The 19,311-nt window shown below is 43.0% G+C and overlaps 3 protein-coding genes across 3 annotated transcripts; 1 reads left to right on the top strand and 2 right to left on the bottom strand.

Moving 5' to 3' along the window:
• Positions 1–972: 972 nt before the first annotated feature.
• LOC124701300 (glyceraldehyde-3-phosphate dehydrogenase GAPB, chloroplastic) lies at positions 973–3,297 on the bottom strand. Its single transcript, XM_047233350.1, has 8 exons — positions 3,141–3,297; positions 2,938–3,048; positions 2,695–2,856; positions 2,433–2,600; positions 2,192–2,352; positions 2,027–2,088; positions 1,458–1,914; positions 973–1,355 (listed from the first exon to the last, which is right to left on the bottom strand). Exons 1-8 carry the CDS (start codon positions 3,216–3,218, stop codon positions 1,223–1,225), a joined length of 1,332 nt encoding a protein of 443 aa, XP_047089306.1. The 5' UTR covers positions 3,219–3,297; the 3' UTR covers positions 973–1,222.
• A 7,488-nt stretch (positions 3,298–10,785) lies between these two features.
• On the bottom strand, positions 10,786–11,863 carry LOC124699146. The gene is made up of 2 exons (XM_047231495.1): positions 11,346–11,863; positions 10,786–11,041 (listed from the first exon to the last, which is right to left on the bottom strand). The coding sequence occupies exons 1-2, from the start codon at positions 11,747–11,749 to the stop codon at positions 10,786–10,788; spliced, it is 660 nt and encodes a 219-aa protein (XP_047087451.1). The 5' UTR covers positions 11,750–11,863.
• Positions 11,864–17,700: 5,837 nt separating this feature from the next.
• Positions 17,701–18,981, top strand: LOC124701299 (transcription factor MYBS1). The gene is made up of 2 exons (XM_047233349.1): positions 17,701–18,225; positions 18,447–18,981. Exons 1-2 carry the CDS (start codon positions 17,846–17,848, stop codon positions 18,838–18,840), a joined length of 774 nt encoding a protein of 257 aa, XP_047089305.1. The 5' UTR covers positions 17,701–17,845; the 3' UTR covers positions 18,841–18,981.
• Positions 18,982–19,311: the final 330 nt, after the last annotated feature.

Below are 19,311 nucleotides of genomic sequence, written 5' to 3'. Positions count from 1 at the left end.
CGTTGCCCAGGAGTGGGCGATCTACACCTAGTGTCTCCGCGTTGCCTCGGCTGACCTGGGATGGTCGGCGGTGTTGGACCCCGACCTGAATAAAGGTGGCGGTCTTAGGGTTGCTCTTGTGCCGAGATGAAGACCTTCCGGATGCCTATCCTTCCTGATCTGGCCAGAGTGTTGAGTTCCGGAAGGCACCGCCGGCGAATGTAACAGTGCACATATTTCCCGGAGTTTGCTGCATCGGGTGGTATTCGGTCGTGCGCACCCATGCTTTTATTCCAACCATTTGGTTTTGGAGGGAGCGGCGCGAAGCTATGTTCTTTCTTTCCATCTAGAGACAGTTTGGTCCATGGTGAACTCAGAGGCAGAGAATATCATGATGGACGAATTGGAGTACTAGCAATGGAGGTCTAAGTCTATGTGATGTTGAGGGACTTGCTTGATGTTCTGAACTTCACAACAACAGTATGAAAGTGGGGGCGGCAGTAGATGTGAAATTCAGAATCTTGCCCTTCAAGATGAAAATCCAAGGTCTGGCCATGGTTGTGCATGGCAATAACCTTGTTTAAGGCATTGTTTTGAAAGTGCAGACTATTTTTAGGGTGAAAACCTAAGATCTTTGATTGGGAGACGACGACGTTGTTGTACCGTTTCATTCTTGGAGGCGTCGCGTTTGAAGAGTCTGAAGTTCATGTGTTGTCTTGGTGGTGGTTGTATTATTGTTGCTAGGGCTGGAATGTTGTGGCGGGACTTTTATTTCTTAGTTTTTTTATTTTTTTGGCTGCGTATATCCGTGCTGCCATTAGAGTATTGCGATGTTGCAGAGGCTGTATGTATTTGGTATCTCCGGATATTAATATATATATTTTTATTGAAAAAAATTTAATAGATTAGAGCAAAGATTTTATCTTCGTTTTTTTAAAAATAAAATCGAGAGTTCAGACCAAACAAACCGGCGGCACACGAACATTCAAAGTCTCGAGAGAAACGGTGACACATATGTTTCAATTAAGTTCAGTACACCTCATAGAAATGGCTCATTCCGCCAACAATATTATTTTCTCTATGAACAAAACACGGGCAGCGAATCCAAGAACGGTAGAATCGTCTATCCTGCCCGATTCCTGATATATATAGAGGATAATAGTTTGTACGTGCTTCGTTGCATCTTCTGAACAGCCTCGGTGAGACCTCCTTACGTACGCCAAGACATGACACTGAGCTGAGCTCAGTCGAACACCTTGCACTCCTCGGCGGCCGGGTCGGTCTTGCAGTAGTCCTCCAGCGGGTCGCCGCTGCCCGTCGTCTCCGCACCCGGCCACTTGCTCGCCACCAGGTGCGCCAAATCGACCACACGCTGGCTGTGCACACACAAAACATTTACAGGTTAAGTCGAAACATTGTGGCATGGCTATCTTGCAGGTGTATGGATGTGATATATGCAGCCGATCGATCTCGCTCACCTATAACCCCACTCGTTGTCGTACCAGGCGACGACCTTGACCATGTCGTCGCCCATGACCATGGTGAGCGAGGCGTCAATGGTGGTGGACACGTCGGAGCACCTGAAGTCGACTGACACGAGCGGCTCGTCGCAGACGCCGAGGATGCCGTTCATGGGCCCGTCGGCGGCCTTGCGGAACGCCGCGTTCACGTCGTCTGCGGTGATGCCCTTCTTGACGGTGTTGATGACGAGGTCCACCACGGAGACGTTGGGGGTGGGCACGCGGAGCGCGATGCCGTTGAGCTTGCCCTTCAGCTGGGGCAGCACCAGGGAGACGGCCTTGGCGGCGCCGGTGCTCGTCGGCACGATGTTCAGCGCGGCGGCCCTGGCCCTCCGCAGGTCACGGTGGGACGCGTCGAGCAGCCTCTGGTCGCCGGTGTAGGAATGCGTGGTGGTCATGGTTCCCTTCACGATTCCTGCGTGCACCAAAGTCAGAATTTCAGTTTCTTCTCAACCTGGTGTCTCTCTCTACTGCACGCACACTCCATACTATTCAGAGTTCTAAGACAAAGAAGAAAGGGGGCTTACCGAATTCCTCGTCCAAGACCTTGGCGAATGGGGCAAGGCAGTTGGTTGTGCAGGAAGCATTGCTGCAATGAACAGAGTTGGATCCATGCGTGTTACAGACTTGCAACATAAACATACTATACTAGCTAGTTTTGCTGCAGAATATTAGTACAGATGGTGTGTTACCTGACGATGTTGGCCACGTCATGGTCGTAACCTCCCTCGTTGACACCCATCACATAGGTCGGGATGTCGGCGCCCTTGGCCGGAGCGGTGATGATGACCTTCTTGGCGCCGGCCTGGATGTGCTTCCCGGCGCCGGGGCCGTCGACGAACACTCCAGTACCCTTCACGAGACCACACGCCATGTTCAGTTTAATTTTCTTTTGCCCGTAAGAGATCCACGGTAGGGAACTATAGTAGTTACCTCGATGACGATGTCGATGCCGAGCTCGGCCCATGGCAGCTTGAGCGGGTCCCTGTTGGAGACGACCTGGATGTTCTTGCCGTCGACGCTGATGGTCTCGTTGTCGACGATCTTCACGTCGGCCTTGAAGGTGCCGAGCATGGAGTCGTACTTGAGCAGGTGGGACGCCTGAACTCGACAACGGTTTTTCCCCAGTTAATTAATTCGTTGATCATCAGACGACTCTGAATCCCTGGAATTATGGGTGTTCGTTGGTACTTACATTCCTGACGCCGCCGCTGTCGTTGATGACGACGACCTCAAGCGGGGAGTTCTCGCGGCCGTGCCAGCACCGGAGGAAGTTGCGGCCGATGCGGCCGAACCCGTTGATCGCCACCTTCAGCTTCGCCTCTGCCGGAGCCCTCACAGCGTTCTCCCCGGAAGCCTGACACGAGTTAACCAAGATCAGGATACATACATACATGTGTAGCGTGCACGAGCTCTGAATTCTTGCAAGTTAAGGTACCCTGGCTACGAGCTGAGCGCCGAGGACATCGGAGAAGGACGTCTCCCTCGCTGCGGCGCTCACGGAGCACGATCCCGGCCTCAGCCCAGAGAAGTCGGCGAAGTCCACCCTCTGCAAACACACATACACACATTATTCAGCCGTCAGATACGGCGAAGTCGATCGTGAGGTCTGCACAAGAGAGAGTAGCAGCTAGCACATACCTGCTTGGAGGCGGCCCTGCTGTGCAGCCGGGCACTGGTGGGGATGCGGGTGGCGGCGAGAGCTGCATGGGCGGCCATTGCTGATCTGCTGCTGCTGCTAGGCAAACTGTAAATGGTGGTGCGCCGGTATATTTATCTATGTCCGTCCGTCCGTCGAGCGCGATCCGGGAGGTGCCGTGATCACTGCTTGGGCCTGTGGTGTTGAGAAGGCCGGCGGATAAGGCGATTGCATGCGCCGCAGCCACCCGTTCGGCTAGGCGTAGGCGATATCCGGTGTGTGGTGTCACGTACTGCTTCTCTTTTCCTCGAGTTCTCGTGCTGCTTGTTGGTGAGGCTGTGAGTCCCGGCAGCGAGCACCGTGCGTGGGCCTAATGTTTTCCTTGATATTTTCGTGGTGCTGGTTTCATGATTTGTGTGCCCTATCCTAATATCTATCCAGGTTCTTAATTTGGAACCATCGATAGGATGATACACTATTATTCGTCCTAAAAAAGAGTCAACAGCCTGATAAAAAGCAAAACTGTGAAAAACCACAATTATTTCCTAATGAATGGTATGTCTACAAATAGCGGAGGTGGCTAAGAATCTACGTACATATTGCTTACTGCGTCCGGGAACACAATTTTGATTTTGTCGCTATTTCTGAAAATGGTAGACAGAATTTCTCCGCGAGTCTCTTAAGCTGTATATCTCGCGGTATAGACTTCATATGGAGTCTTGTCGTTGCATATGGGGCAGCCCAGGAAGAATACAAAGCTCCCTTCCTTCGAGAGCTGGTTAACATGGTAAAAGATAATCCATGCCCTATTCTTACATGTGGGGATTTTGATTTGCTAAGAATCCCTCGTGATAAGGGTAAAGGTAGAATCGACAATCATTAGCATTTCTTATTCAACGCTGTCATTGATAACCTAGATTTAAGAGAAGTTTCAGCGATTGGAAGGTAGTTTACCTTGCCGAATAGCCTCTCCAAACTGACATACAAGAAACTGAATCATGTACTTGTGGACACAAAATAGGAATTTAAATTTCCACATGTCATGGTACATGCTCTACCATGTATAGAAGCATTGTCCGATCGTTTTCCTATTCTATTTACCACGGGAACACCCAGATCACATTGTAAATGCTCATTCGAATTCAAACTTTGATGGTTACATCCTGAGGGATTTTTTGAAATAGTTAGAAAAGTGTGAAAGAAACCTATGGCTTGCCAGAATCCTATCCAAAAGTGGAATAATAAATTAGACGCAACGGGCCAATACCTTTGAGGATGGGCATTATTGGTGAGCTTGAAGCTCTTGCAAAGGTATGACCTTTATCTACGCAGGAGACTAAATTAAAAAGTCAATCCAATGCACATATAGATTGTGTTTCGCGAGAAAATGAACTCAAATGGTACCAACATTCGAAAGCCCAATTCATTTTCGAATGAGACTCAAATATAGGATACTTTCATGGTGTCACAAATGGCAGATATCGTAAGAAACTCATGCATTCCCTAGTACAAGATGAGGGCACAACCAAAGGATATGAGTAAATCAAATCATACATAACAAACTATTGTAAAAATCTATTTGGGGAATGTGAAGAAGGAAACTTCTCAATGGATAAATTCCGAACTGATTACATTTTCCAAGTTTCCGATGAGAAAAGTGCACATCTTACTACACCTTATACGGAGGTGGAAGTAAAAAAAATTGGTTTTCCAAATGGAGCACATTCTATAAGAACTTTAGGCAGACAATCAAAGCAGAGCGAATTTTTTTAATAATATTTTTTTCCGTTAATTTTACAAATAATACTATATTTTAAAAAAATTCAAAAATATACACCGTCGGGTTAGTGTTCCCCGATTAGTGCTAATCGGGGAACACTAACCCGATTAGCATCAAGCGCATGAATGCATGCACATGTAGCCTAGGGGGTAGTCGGGTTCCTCTACCCCGACTAGTACTAATCGGGGTTCTCTAACCTGATTAGTACTAATCGGGTTCCCCTAACCCGATGGTGTATTATTTTTTTGTAAAAAAATTAAAATCAAGTATTATTTGTAGAATTAAGGGGAAAAAAGCATTATTAAAAAAATCGCCATAGCAGACATGCTTGAGCTATTCAACGCCCTCCATACTGGACAACTAGAACTATTTCACCTAAATGTCGATGTGATAATTTTGTTGCCTAAAGTTAATGAAACAGAAAGTATTCAACAATATAGGCCTCAACAACTATTAGGCTTAATTCGGTGGCTGATAATGTTGCATGATCCACTCAGACTGCTTTTATGTGAGGAATACATATCCCAGAGGGGGTAGTAACTCTGCATGAAATAGTACATGAACTACATAGAAAAAAAATTGAATGGGGTCATATTAATGATTATATTCGAAAAGGCTTATAATAAAATTAAGTGGCTTTCCTTCAACACACACACACACATAATAAAAGATTTTTCTGATGAATGGCGTACTCTAATACATAATTTTATTTTTGGAGGAAGTGTGACCATCAATGTCAAGTATGTCACTGGCAGATACTTTCAGATGAAAAAACAACAATTCGATCCATTATCACCTTGCTATTTAATATAGTGGTTGATATGTTAGCCATAATCATAGAGCGCGTTCAAAATGATGGCCAAATTGAAGGATTAGTTCCACACATAGTGGGTGTAGGATTGTCAGTCTTTCAATACGATGAGGATGCTATTCTCTTTACTGGGCTTAAACTAATATTAGCAATTTTTTAACAACTCTGGGGTTTTAAAATAAAATTCCACAGAAGAGAATTGTTTTTCTTAGGTGAGCCCTAGACGAGGCTACCCTTTATGTCGAGTTATTTGGCTATGGGCAAGACCACTCTCCTCCCTAATGATGGAGTAAACCTACATCTTTTACATCTTGTAGAAGTGTATGTGTGTCTCCTCATATGTACATTATGTAAAGTGAATGGTATAAAATGTGAAAAGGCAAGCCTAACAAATGAAAGGAATAGAGGAACTGAGACCCTAGAATTGCTACAAATCTGAAGTGTGGACTTCCAAATATCTTTAATTTCTCTGTTCTTTTTTCAAGTAGTTGTGAGAGAAGACAAATGTCTTTTGAGGTGGTGCATTCAGATATTTGGGGTCCTTGAGATGTAACCTCCGTACCCGGGGAGCACTGGTATGTTCCCTTGATTGATGGGTTCAATAGATGTAATTGGTTATATCCTCTTAAGCATAAATATGAAGTACTATATGCCTTTCCAAATTTTTAGCATGGTGTGTATCAAATATAGCGCAAGTGTCAAAATATTTAGATCAGATAATAGAATTCAGTATGTCAACAAAGATTTTAATGACTTCATGTCATCTCATGGTATTATACATAAAACTACATGTGTCAACACTGCTGAGAAGAATGGAGTTGACGAGCGAAAGAATAGGCACTTGCTAGAAGTTGCACGTTCTCTTGTGTTTATGATCAATGTATCAAAATTGTTGTGCGGAGAAGCTGTTAAGACAACGCCATACTGATGTCTACGCAAGCTTCTATTCTTATAGACAGTGTTGAGCCTCCAAGTGCAGATGTTTGTAGAACAGTAGCAAGTTTCCCTTAAGTGAACCACCCAAGGTTTATCGAACTCAGTGAGGTAGAGGTCAAAGATATCCCTCTCAAGCAACCATGCAATTAAGATACAAGGAGTCTCTTGTGTCCCCAACACACCCAATACACTTTTCATGTATATAGGTACACCAGTTCGGTGAAGATATAGTGAAATACAAGTAATATGGATGATTATAAGTGGTAATTGCAATCTGGAATAAAAATGGCAGCAAGCAAACATGTAGCAGAACTGGTTATAAACGGTGTTTCAATGCTTAGAAACAAGGCCTAGGGATCTTAATTTCACTAGTGAGCACTCTCAGCAATGATATCATAATTGAATACATAAATATCATCTTTTCACTATGCTACTCTGAACCACTCTCCGGTTGAATAACGAACACCAATTCACCGTGTAGGGCTGCAAAAGCACACCTTAAAGTTCGCGTTCAAAAACTAGGGACACCCCACTCTGTCACTTTGAGCATCCAAAGATAGTACTAACAAACACCACAATTTTATAGAGACATCCAACATAAATTATAACTCATGATAAGTATTTATGTAATCTTTAGCCTAAGAGCTACACACGGTGCGCACACTGTCACCTTCACACCGTGGGACAAGGTATCTCTGGAGATCACATTAATAAAACCACCTGAGTAGCATAATAGATAAAGAGTAACATCTACTTATTCAACTAGATTACAAAGCTCATGCTCACATAAAGATCACACCATGGGAGAGAGAGATAAACCACATAGCTACCGATAAAGCACTCAGCCTCGGGGGAGAACTACTCTCTCCTCATCATGGGAGTCAGTAACAGCGATGAAGATGGCGGTGGAGTCGATGAAGATGGCTCCGGGGGAAATTCCTCGTCCCGGCAGGGTGCCGGAACAAAGATTTATGTCCCCCGAAACTTGTCTTCGATGCCGGCGGAGCTACGAAACTTTTCGTGGATGGAGGCTGATTCATTTAGGATTTTCGCGTCGGGAGCAATATATAGGCGAAAGGGCGATGTCGGTGGGCACCCGGTGGGCCCACACCATGCCTAGGCACGGCCAGGGGGGCTGTGCCTAGGGGTGGTGTGGCCGTCTCCCGGCTCTTCTCTGTCTCCCCTTTGGACTCCGTCTTCGTGACAGAAACATGGGAACTTCGTCTTTTGTTTTGTCCAATTCCGAGAATATTTCTAGAACAACTTTTGTGAAATACAAAAATAGCAGAAAACTGGACTAGCACTGTGGCATCTTGCTAATAGGTTAGTTCCAGAAAATGCATAAAAATGCCACGAAGTGTAAACAAAACATATAGCAATTGGTGTAAAACAAGCATGGAGCATCAAAAATTATAGATACGTTTGCAACGTATCACATACTTAATAAATCTTATGACATCACGAGTTCAAAATTACAAAAGACCTATCGAATGTTTGAATGGTACTAATTCCTTTGTTCTACCTCCCAAAGTTTTTTTGTTTCACTTGCTTTGTTCATGATTACAGAGATTCAGTAAAGAAGCTTGATCCACCAGTGGATATTTTGGATCTGCTCATGAAAACTTTGTGTTAATTCATGTCATCAATTCAGCACATTCAGAAGATGGAAATGAGGATGAGGGAAATAAAGATTTGGAAGAGTGACAATGGATCTAATGTACATGAGATATGTGGTACTCTTTTACCCCATGAATTAAAATAACCGGGTATATCTGATGCAATTTCGTGCATGTTCCAGTGCATCACCTAGTGAATCAGTACACAATAACATGGATGAAGAAGATAATGCTTCAACATCACATGACTCTTCACCTAGAGAGTCCAGCATTGCTTCAATAGAAGGTACTGAAATCCCTGTGAAATGTTTTAATTCAGAGGTTTATTGCCCTATTGCATTACAAAAGCCTATTAGACATACTGATGTTCTAGCATGTCTTAAGGGTTGTGTGGGCTATAAACCTGATATTGCCAAGTTTATCACTTATCATAAATGTAGCCCATTGTTCAAAGGATTTATTGCATCTATTGAGTCCTCGTCGATACTATAAAACTAGGAAGATGCAATGAAAGATCCTAAATGCAAGAGAGCTATGCTAGAAGAAAAGAATGCCTTTGGAGAAGAACAAGACATGGGAGTTGGTAGAATTTCCACTGAAAAGAATCTGGTTGGATGCAAGTGGGTATATAATTTCAAACACAACTCGGAAGGTAAAGTAGAACGATATAAGCCTCGTTTAGTTGCTGATGGATATACATAGACTTATGGGGTCAACTATGAGGAAACTTTTGCTCCGGTGGCCAAGAAGAATACTATAAGGGCCATAATATCATGTGCATCTGACCTTACTTGGAACCTATACCAACTATATGTAAAAAAATCACTTCTACATGGAGATGCAAGAAGAAATCTACATGCTCAAACTGAGGGCAACGTGCTAAAACTCCATGGTACTTTATATAGGTTAAAACAATCTCCTAAGGCTTGGTCTGATCGTTTCGTCGGGATGTAATGGTAAGAGGCTATAATAAGAGTATGATGGTCATACATTGTTCTATAGACAGAAGGTTGACAAATTGTCCATTCTAGTTATCTATGTTGGTGACATTGTTATCACAGGTGATGATGATGAAGAAATAAAGACATTGAAGCTACATCTAGCACAAGTATTTGAGGTCAATGACCTTGTACAACTTAGGTACTTTATGGGAATTGAAGTCTCTAGGAGTGCCAAAGGTATTTTTCTCAAAGGAAATATGTATTAGACATGCTAGGTGAAACTAGGATGACTGAATGTTGTTTAGCCCCTACACTAGTTGATCCAAACCTACGTCTTGTTAAAGGATGTGGGTCTCCTGTAAATGTAGAGCAATACCAAAGACTTGTTGGGCGGTTAATATATTTATCACACACTCGGCTTGATATTGCATTTGATGTTAGTATTGTTAGGAAATTTATGCATGAACCTCGGAGTCACAATACGGATGCAGTGATGTGAATCACCGCTACCTTAATGGATGTCATGGTTAAGGATTGTTATATCAATCAAATGGTAATTAACAAGTGGAATGCTACACTGATGCAAATTGGGTAGGTTCATTAGATGATAGAAGATCAACTCCTGGATATTGTCATTTGGGGTAATTTAATTACATGGCGGAGCAATAAAAAAATGTTGTAGCAAGATCCGCCGTTGAAGCCGAATTAAGGGAAATGGCACATGCAGTATGTGAGATATTGTGGCTAAAGATTTTATTGGTAGAGCAAGTTTATTTCTATCAAAACCTGTAATGTTGTATTGTGATAAGAAGGCCGCTCTCGGTATTGTCCATAACCCAGTACACCATAGTAGATCAAAGAACATTGAAATCGATAGGCACTTCGTTAAGGAGAAACTGGACCAAGGAGTGATTTATATGCCATATGTAAGCACTGCTGACCAAGTGGCTAACATTGTAACCAAAGGGTTATCTGACAAACCTTTTGTTAACCTCTATTGCAAGATGTGATTGTATGGTTAAATTTCCCATCTTGAGGGGAGTGTAGAAGTGTATGTGTGTGTGTCTCCTCATATGTAGACTATGTATAATGAATGGTACAAAATGTGAAAAGGCAGAGCCTAACAGATAGAAGGAATAGAGGAACAGAGAGGAGATAGAACTCCGGAGAATTGCTACGAATCTTAAGTGTTGACTTCCAAATATTTTTAATTTCTCTAACCTATTTCTAATGATTCAACATATCTTTTAGTAAAAACAAAACAGAATAGTGTATGTACTCCCACCATTTCATAATTATTGTCGTGGTTTTAGATTAGAATTGAAATCACGACAAAAAATATGAAACAAAGGGATTATCTATGATAATATACCTTGCACAGAGCAAGTAAATGATAATCAATCTCATCCCTAATTCCTGATCTGATATTATTGTTTACAATTTTCGTGTGTACAATAGTATTACGCCTTCTACTGATTTGAGCATCTATGAATTATTGACATAACCTTCTACTACTATGGAAAGAACCAAGGTGATGCATATGGATGACGATTTGCACATTCCTTAGCAACAGAATGGACAACAAGAACACCAGGGAAACATCTTTGTCGTCGCTGGCGGTGGTGGTGGCTCTGTCGGTGCCGATACTGATACTGGTACGGGAGCCTCTTCAGGATTAGGCGCCTCCATTGCAGCTTTCGGAGTTTCATTCTTCTCATCATGCGGCTCTACTGGATGACTCAGTTGCGCTGTGCTTTGTCGAGCAAGCTCAGGATCGTTGTCCTTCAAGTTCTCATTGGATCTCTCGTCGCCTGTCAATCTAAAGAAACTGTAAATCAGATCGCGATTCCAGGAAATCCCACTGGATAGCTGTCCTTCACTGTGCTATGATTTTACGTGCAAGTACTCTATCCATTCCATAATACTTGTCGTGATCTTGGTTTAAAATTGAACTAAAACCACGACAAGAATTATGAAACGGAGGGAGTAGCTATTTAACGAGCAAAGTGTGATTATGTACGGTGATATCTTCATCAAGAATTTCAGGTGAATTCAAAACTTTTAAAAAAGAACTTCATACTGAATATACTTAGAAATGTAACAGGGTGGTAGAGAGTCCGTACATCGGAAACGCAAAGCTCGTCGTGCTTCCATCCGATCGGTGCGAGGAGGTATTTATGCAATCCGTGTCTGCTCCTCCCTTCTCCGTGGGAGCATTCTGCTTCACTATCGAACTAGCTTCCCCAGTTGTCGTGGGTAGAACCTCCCGTTGAATGAGGCTGGAGCTGGACACCGGGCTCTGCTTTGGCAATGGTGGCAATGGCGGCAACGGGTCGTTGGGGTTTCCCATCTCACCTGACTTCCCGTACAAGAACTTATGGTCCTTGGAAAAGCTCGTATTCCCAACGCTGATGCTGAAGAGAGACTCGTTTGATGTGACACTCCAGTCTGTCGGTGTTCCGGACTTGGATCTCTCGAAAACTGATGAGGGGATTCTTTTCGGGTCCGGGCACTCGTCCCTAGACATTGGTGCTGACTTATCTGCGTCCAGGGAGAATTGGCTACTGAGAATCGGACCCTCGATTTGGAAGAAATCATCGTCCTCGTCGATGTGCTCCGATGATGAGGACGAGCACGCTGCTTCCTTCCCCTCGACATCCTTGGATGCAGCATTGACATGGGCATCCATGCTCATCTATCCACTATTGTCATCTTCCTGTTGATGGGCAATTATGTGGTGTCAAGGTTCACAGGGATTTGCCAAGATCTTGCTTTGCCAGTCCCAAACCTGTACATGCAAAGAGCGTCAAATTTACATTAAAATTCACGACAGCCAGATGATCACGGAGCTAGGCTTACCACATTCACCCGAAGCATTTCATAGAAGTCGCCTCCAATTCTCCAGTTCCTAGTCGTTTCTCGTCCCTCTCGGAGATTAATCTCATTATCTTTGTATGGTCTTAATGTAATGTTTTGAAGTTAATAAAAGCAACCTTTATTGAAGTAAAAAAACAATCTTAGTATGACCCGAATGAGGTGAATCAATATTGCCCCAATAATAAAGCAGACAAGAATGTTTGTGAATTGTATGAAAGAACATTATGAACTATCAAAGAATGTAGCAACAGCTTTACCTCTCCCACCTTGCAAACAAATGTCTTCTCTTCGTTGTGATTTTCTAGGCATGCGGCGCGAAATAGACCAAGGACGATAGGAATTGGAAGCTGAGTATAATGAAATAATTGCCTTACACAAAACTTGGTGGAGCAAATGGAACTGCCTATGAGCAGGTGTGTAACCGATGATTTATTTGTGGAATAACTGCAGCCACTTATTCCCATTGTAGTACTCCACCCACTCATTCTCATTTCAGGATCTTGTACCCGTTCCATCGGTCAATGGTGAAGAAACAACGAATGTTGGAGGATAGTTACATGATACTATATTTAGTTAATCAACTCCAGACTTCCACGGAGATGCATGCAACCATATTTGTGTTCATAAAGTCTAAATTAAGCATCCATTGCAAAGCCAAAACCAATCGAGGGCTCAGCCTACTTTCTCAGTCGTCATCCCACTATTTTGTATTACGTGAATAACTCTTTTTACAACGTGAACAATCAGTTTTTAATGCGTGAATTATTTTTTCCAGTCTCAACACATGTGCAACTTGGAAAATTCGAGTTACAACCTGTCGAGTGTATGGGGGCCTTCTCGTAATTGTGGGGTATACGAATTTGTAACCCATCCAGCCCACAACGCATGAAGATTATCGGAACCCACTTCAGGACTCCACTAACCTAAACTACCGTGCAACACGTGGACTACGTCCAAGACACCAAAAGATATGAAAATGCTTGCTCCGAGGGAGGATTTTGACACGAGGGAACGAAGAAGACAATGTTTTTTTTCTCGATGCTCACCTAAATGAGTGTGATTTTTGTACTCCTTAGAAGAAAACTGTTGAAAATAAAATATCAAAATATAATGAAGTGAGCCAAGCTCACTTAATTAGTTGTAGGGGCTTGTTTAAGGCCTCATGACGGCAGATTTGGATTCTAGCTTGTTACTTTAAAAACAAAATAGTTGTAGGGGCTTCACCTGCCACATTTCTTTTTTAAAAATCACAATATATGATGTCGCACGCTTATTGCTGATATCATAACATAGAAACATTGTTAACAATACAAAGACATAGTTTAATATCCACCGGATCAAATTTTGCTATATGAGTATAAAGCTCATCGAACGATTCGGTAATCTCATCGGAGGTGTGTTTTCCAGTAATTTATTTTCCAGTCTCTAGAAATTATAAATTATTTTTTTGTAGTAATAATTAAGTCATCTCTCAATGAAAGGATGATACATCTAATTAAAAAGTTAATACATTTCCTTATAAACAAATTGGATGGTGATCCAATTACTTAGAATATAGGTTGATAACTAGAAAAGAGGTATGCATTCTATTTAACTTTGACTAAAACTAATATGCATTCTAATTTAGAAAGGGGGAGTAGGAGGGAAGCATGGGCGCAAGTCGTGCCGGCTTGCGGCAAGGTCTGTGTTAGAACGGGCGCACGTCCTACCTTCCTACTCCCCCCCTTTGTAAATTAGAATGCATATTAGTTTTATTTACAGTTAAACTTCATAAGCTTTGATAAAAATGTATATAAACAATATAACCAACTACAACACTAACTCAATGTATAGCCTAGTATAGAAACAACCTAATGCATAGCCTAGTATAGAAGCAAATGAGCCCAGTATAGAAGCTAATGAGGGAGCACTAGTTCGATTTGTGTCACCGAAATAACCTAAGACTGCAAAATGCACCCAACATTGTATAAAACCAGAAGAGAAAAACACAAGACAAGCAACAACGAACCTATTCCGGATGCCATAGATTTATATGTAGGTGCGCCAGATATTGTTGAATCCATCCGGAGAAGGATGGTGCTGCAATGTTCCTGCATAGACAAAGAAGGCATAGATGCGAGGGGAGGGGTTGAGAGAGAGCCTCCGGGAGAGAGGGAAGCCAAGAGATCGAGAGGACTGCATGTTGGGATGTGTTAGGGCTCATGCATGGAAAACAAAAAATTCCCTACACGTACCACCAAGATCTATCTATGAAGATGCAATCTACAAGAGAGGATTTGGGTTACTCACTGAGCAAGATGCGGAAGCCTCGATGAATATTCTGTAGCTAGGTGTATCCCCCCCCCCCCGATAAACTCTAGCTGCCCCCTTTCTTGGGTTGTCATGGTGTAGTACCTTGGGGGGCACTAAGGGGCCATGCAGCTAGCCTTGAAGGCATGAGGCCTTTCAACATCCCCTCTCTTTCTCCGGCATGATTTTGACACCTCTCTCGATGTTCGAAACACTTAATTTATCTCAAATAAATTTCCGAAACAATTTCGCAAAATCACCGACACTATTGCAATCACTTCAAAACCTTTTTAAAGAGATAGAGACATTTCCATATATTATTTCTCAACCATATTTAGTCTTGGATCAATTCCAGTGTACTTTTGAAACTATTTCTATGACACCAGAATGATTCGATACTTCACGGAAACTATTTTGATGTCGGTGAAACTATTCCGGATGATCACTCTACCACTTACCTTAAATAAAATTACTCTCACTACCAGATTGATTCTCCATAAGAGTGTGACCCAGCAGGTTCGGTAATACGTGGACATGGCTCTGGAATCCTTTCGGACCAATAACCAACATCTGGACCATGGTTATCTATATTGGCTCCCATGTACACACGAATGATTTCGGGCAAACCTTGTGTTTGTTCATATGTTAATCCATATCACCTTAGATATATATATGATTACGTATGGCAAGACTTTGGTATCCTCGTGATGCAAATCCTTTGATCACTATTCCCTCCATACTTGTTTCAGCATCGTTCCCGTTACCCTTATATGTATTCTAGTATCCACGTGATCCATATCATGGACTTCCACGCTCACGATATGATGATACCATAATACCGAGTGGGCCTAGAGTGTATCTCGACGCCGACGATACTATCTTGTAGTGTAACAAAGACTTTAGATCAATTCAGTACCATTTGTTCTTGCAAAAATGTACTCTCAGAGTTGTTGGTATTCTTGTTACAATAACAATACCCATGAGCAGGAAAACACGATCATCATGCAACATATGAGCTAGTTTTAGAGGTGGGATTAGGAAAAACTTGTTATTTATATCTCTACACGTGCTTGTGAGTTTTTCTTCAAATCTCATATTCGAGAAACACAACATCTATAACATAAAGAAATAAAAATTAGTTAAGAACTTGGAAATATATATAATAACAAAATTATTGCCCCTATGGCATACTCCCTTCAAAACTCTCCTATCTACACGACTATTCTTAAGACAAAAGTAGACGTCGCGGCTACCTCAATGAGAACCTCTAGACAATGTCGGCACATACTCTTGAACAAGAAGGCCTAGCGGAGACCCTCCCACATAGTGAAATTGTGCTAATCATTCTATAAGCTTTCACAAAGGCGGTAATAAGAGGATGAACGGTAGTCCAAATAGTTTTCATGTGGCTAAATCACAAAGGGGCCAAATGCGCCTTTGTTCCCAAACAAACCTTCATTTAAAATACAACATTTTTATTGTGCCCAAAAACAACAATATTTTAAACTGTCACGAGATATTTCTATTGTTTCCCTAAACCACGATGGCCAACTTGAAAGAGAGAATGAAAAATATTAGGTACGTTATCTAAGTTGGATGGAAAATGCATTATACTCCAAACGAGTCTAGTATTGAACATTTCATCAGCAAATATAAATTAACTTATCTTGTTCACAAATTATACATATCATATTATACTATACACTTTTCCACTTATTTCATATTTAAAATTTACAGTCATGTACCCCTGAAACCTCTATCAAGGTATTTGCAAAACCGCAAAGCTCTCTCCTAGGATATCAAAGAATAAAAAAATGAACACATACAAAAGTATACACTTAACTAATCGGAGTGAACCAAATATGCACCCAATTGATTTGTTATTATGTTGGATTAACCAAAGTTTATAAGGAACAATTCCTCGAAAATGAAACAAACACCATCACTTCCACGCAAAATGTAATTCAAGATCTAATGCGAGAGTATTTGCAACGTAGTATAGCTAGAATTTTATAATAAAGTAAAATATCCTAATATTTAGAGGTTTGTGCATGGTACTTAACTCCTGCAGATTTTGAAACATAAAAATGTACAGGCCAACATTATATGCCATGATAGTGAATTATAAAGAAGTAAAAAATATTATAAATATGTGAGAATCGTTTGTTTTAAACCTGCCTCATACCGGTCCTATCTAGGAGTGAACTTTAATTAATGTGCAGTGAGGCAACATAATATTATGAAAGCTATATGAAGCATGTCAGGATAAATCAAATGAGGAGAACAGGAAATGAGTAGTTTTTTTAAATGGAGGTGAAGCCCCAACCTTTGCATCAAACCGATGCATACAACTTTTATTAAATTTTATTCAACAAGGATCTGCCAAATGAGTAGTTATTTCTATGTTAGTCGGATAATACAAAAGCTAGTATATTATGTTGGTTGTGTCTCGCACCAATGGGTGTCGGCGTCTAGCACCGATCCAACCAAGGGTCCAAAAGAGAGAGTGGTTGTGGAGCCAATCATATGTGGAGCTTGTAGTTGGAGATTACATGTTAGGGAAATGTGAAATGGAGAATAACCAATGTTTGCCCGTGCACCCACCATGCGACACTGCGGCAATATTAAAACAATGTTTGCATTGTTATTAGAAGACATAGTTGCTTCGCACCATTAATATTGAAGCATAATCGTCGAATATCTCTCAATGTCAATATTGTAAATTAGAGAGTTATGTTATGGAATACAATTATTTGTAAGCCCCGCATGTAGTGTAATTGTCGGAGGAGCTTCATTTACAGAAATAGTTTGCTTCGTGCTCAGACAATAATGATTGATCCCTAAAGCAAGTTCTTTTTTTTTCTTTCATTGTCGAGTGATATAACATTAATTCGGAGCCTTGCATGGATATCCTTTTCAAGGTAACTTTTCTGATGTTGATTTGTAGTGCTTCAGTTATCCCTTTTCTGGATGTACTTATCGTTAGGAGCCAGTTTTGTGTTGTGGACTTCTGGCTCTGATTCAAAAGCAAAGTTACCGTTAGTTGTTTCACTGGCTTGTTTGTTTCACTGTGAATTTAATTATGAGTTGGCCTCTTTTAAGAAAGTTTACTGGATTGTTGTAAAAATTAAGAGAATTTAGTGGATAAGTTAACTCTGGCCAATTCTACAACTGTGTGACGGTGCAATATGATGCTACAACCAAACTGGTATTTTTTTCCTAACAAAAAAATAAAGATATGCATGTTTTGAGAAACAAGCCTCTTGGCTTGGCATGATGGAGGACTAGCAACCCAAGCCAAGCCACAAACGACCAACCATCGCTCGTGGAGATAAGGCTCTGTCCCGCCATTGGGTTGTTAATTACTACTTATCGTACTCCGGCCGTGGCTAACCTGCGCCGTAACACCACCACCACAGCCATCTCACCGGCCGCCGGCCGCCGGCCGACCTCCCCGATGACCACGCAAGCAACGTGGACCAGGGAAGAGGACAAGGCGTTCGAGAACGCGCTAGCAGCTGCCGCACCACCGCCGCTGGAAGGCCTGCCGGAGGACGACTGGTTCGTTGCGCTCGCGGCGAGCGTGCCGGCGCGGTCGACGGAGGAGGTGCGGCTACACTACGAGGCGCTGGTAGAGGACGTCGGCGCCATCGACGCAGGACGCGTCCCGCTCCCGCGCTACGCCGGGGAGGAGTCCGACGGTGCCGGCGCCGCTCCCAAGGATGACGGTAGCGCGCACCGGCGTGAGGATCGGAAGAACTACGAGTCGGGGAAGAACTGCTCCAAGGCGGAGCAGGAGAGGCGCAAGGGCATCCCATGGACAGAGGAAGAGCACAGGTACACATGCATGTCTCGAATTTCCACGACCATATCAAGGATTGCATCTGCCATGTCAAGTTTTAGATTCTTCTTGGTGTAATTGGGAAGTTTTTGTTTAAGCATGCAATTGACACAGGATGCAATCATAATTCATAACTGAGACAGAACAATCATGTGGTCGATCGTTCGCATTGATGGTGGGTTTTTTAAGGGGACAATCATGGCGTATATGTGTGCAGATTGTTTTTGCTGGGGCTGGACAAGTTTGGCAAGGGTGACTGGCGGAGCATCTCGCGCAACTTCGTCATCTCCCGGACGCCCACGCAGGTGGCGAGCCACGCGCAGAAGTACTTCATCCGCCTCAACTCCATGAACCGGGACAGGCGCCGCTCCAGCATCCACGACATCACCAGCATCAACGCCGGCGAGGGCGTCCCGCAGCAAGGCCAGGCCACGAAGCACCCCGCAGCCGGGATGGGCATGTACGGCGGGGCGCCCATGGGCCACCCCGTCGCTGGTCACCACATGGTCCCCGCCGCCGCCGTGGGAACGCCGGTGATGTTCCCGCCGGGGCACTCGCCCTACGTCATGCCTGTTGGCTACCCGGCTCCCCAGGCGAAGATGCATCAGTAACCATGCCAATGCCACACTTACTCCACTTGCTTGGTGTTGCTTCTGCTCCGCAGCCCAAGATGCATCGCCAAATGCCACACTTACACGAAGCAGATCAACCGCCTGAAATGAACGATGTATAGAAGCATTTCTCCCTTGTTATTTCTCGAATCTTCCTGATTTTGTTTTGTTTAGCCGTCCATCCGTCCCTGATCCTCTGTGTAACAGAGATGACTCTGAGTGGAGGGACGAAGGTCCGCGAGTAAGTAAGTAAGTAAGCATTTGCTGACTGTTGCAAGCGCCTGAATGATCACAGACCAGGGTAAAGGTTCAGGAAGGCGAATGTAATTAGCAGCAGCCTCCCCCGGTGTATCGATCCTTTGACCCTTGCAGAGTTCGGACTGGAACTGATTTCCATTTGCCGGATGTAAATCACACTTTTGGCCTTTCTTCTCACAGTGGTGTGCTATTAGACGTCGATCCGTCTTGGAG

The sequence above is a fragment of the Lolium rigidum genome, chromosome 3, assembly GCF_022539505.1.
Source record: "Lolium rigidum isolate FL_2022 chromosome 3, APGP_CSIRO_Lrig_0.1, whole genome shotgun sequence".
NCBI lineage: Eukaryota > Viridiplantae > Streptophyta > Magnoliopsida > Poales > Poaceae > Lolium > Lolium rigidum.
Note: the sequence above shows the minus strand (reverse complement) of the source record. Positions and strands in the feature narration are given on the sequence as shown.

Excerpts from the sequence above, each read along its gene's own strand:
- LOC124699146 (XM_047231495.1), bottom strand. The coding sequence starts at position 11,749 with ATGTCTAGGGACGAGTGCCCGGACCCGAAAAGAATCCCCTCATCAGTT. Across the intron at positions 11,042-11,345 it reads ACGAGCTTTGCGTTTCCGAT|ATTGACAGGCGACGAGAGAT; the intron begins GTACGGACTCTC and ends CAGTTTCTTTAG.
- LOC124701300 (XM_047233350.1), bottom strand. The coding sequence starts at position 3,218 with ATGGCCGCCCATGCAGCTCTCGCCGCCACCCGCATCCCCACCAGTGCC. Across the intron at positions 3,049-3,140 it reads GCAGGGCCGCCTCCAAGCAG|AGGGTGGACTTCGCCGACTT; the intron begins GTATGTGCTAGC and ends GTGTGTTTGCAG. Across the intron at positions 2,353-2,432 it reads GCATCGACATCGTCATCGAG|GGTACTGGAGTGTTCGTCGA; the intron begins GTAACTACTATA and ends GGTCTCGTGAAG.
- LOC124701299 (XM_047233349.1), top strand. The coding sequence starts at position 17,846 with ATGACCACGCAAGCAACGTGGACCAGGGAAGAGGACAAGGCGTTCGAG. Across the intron at positions 18,226-18,446 it reads TGGACAGAGGAAGAGCACAG|ATTGTTTTTGCTGGGGCTGG; the intron begins GTACACATGCAT and ends ATATGTGTGCAG.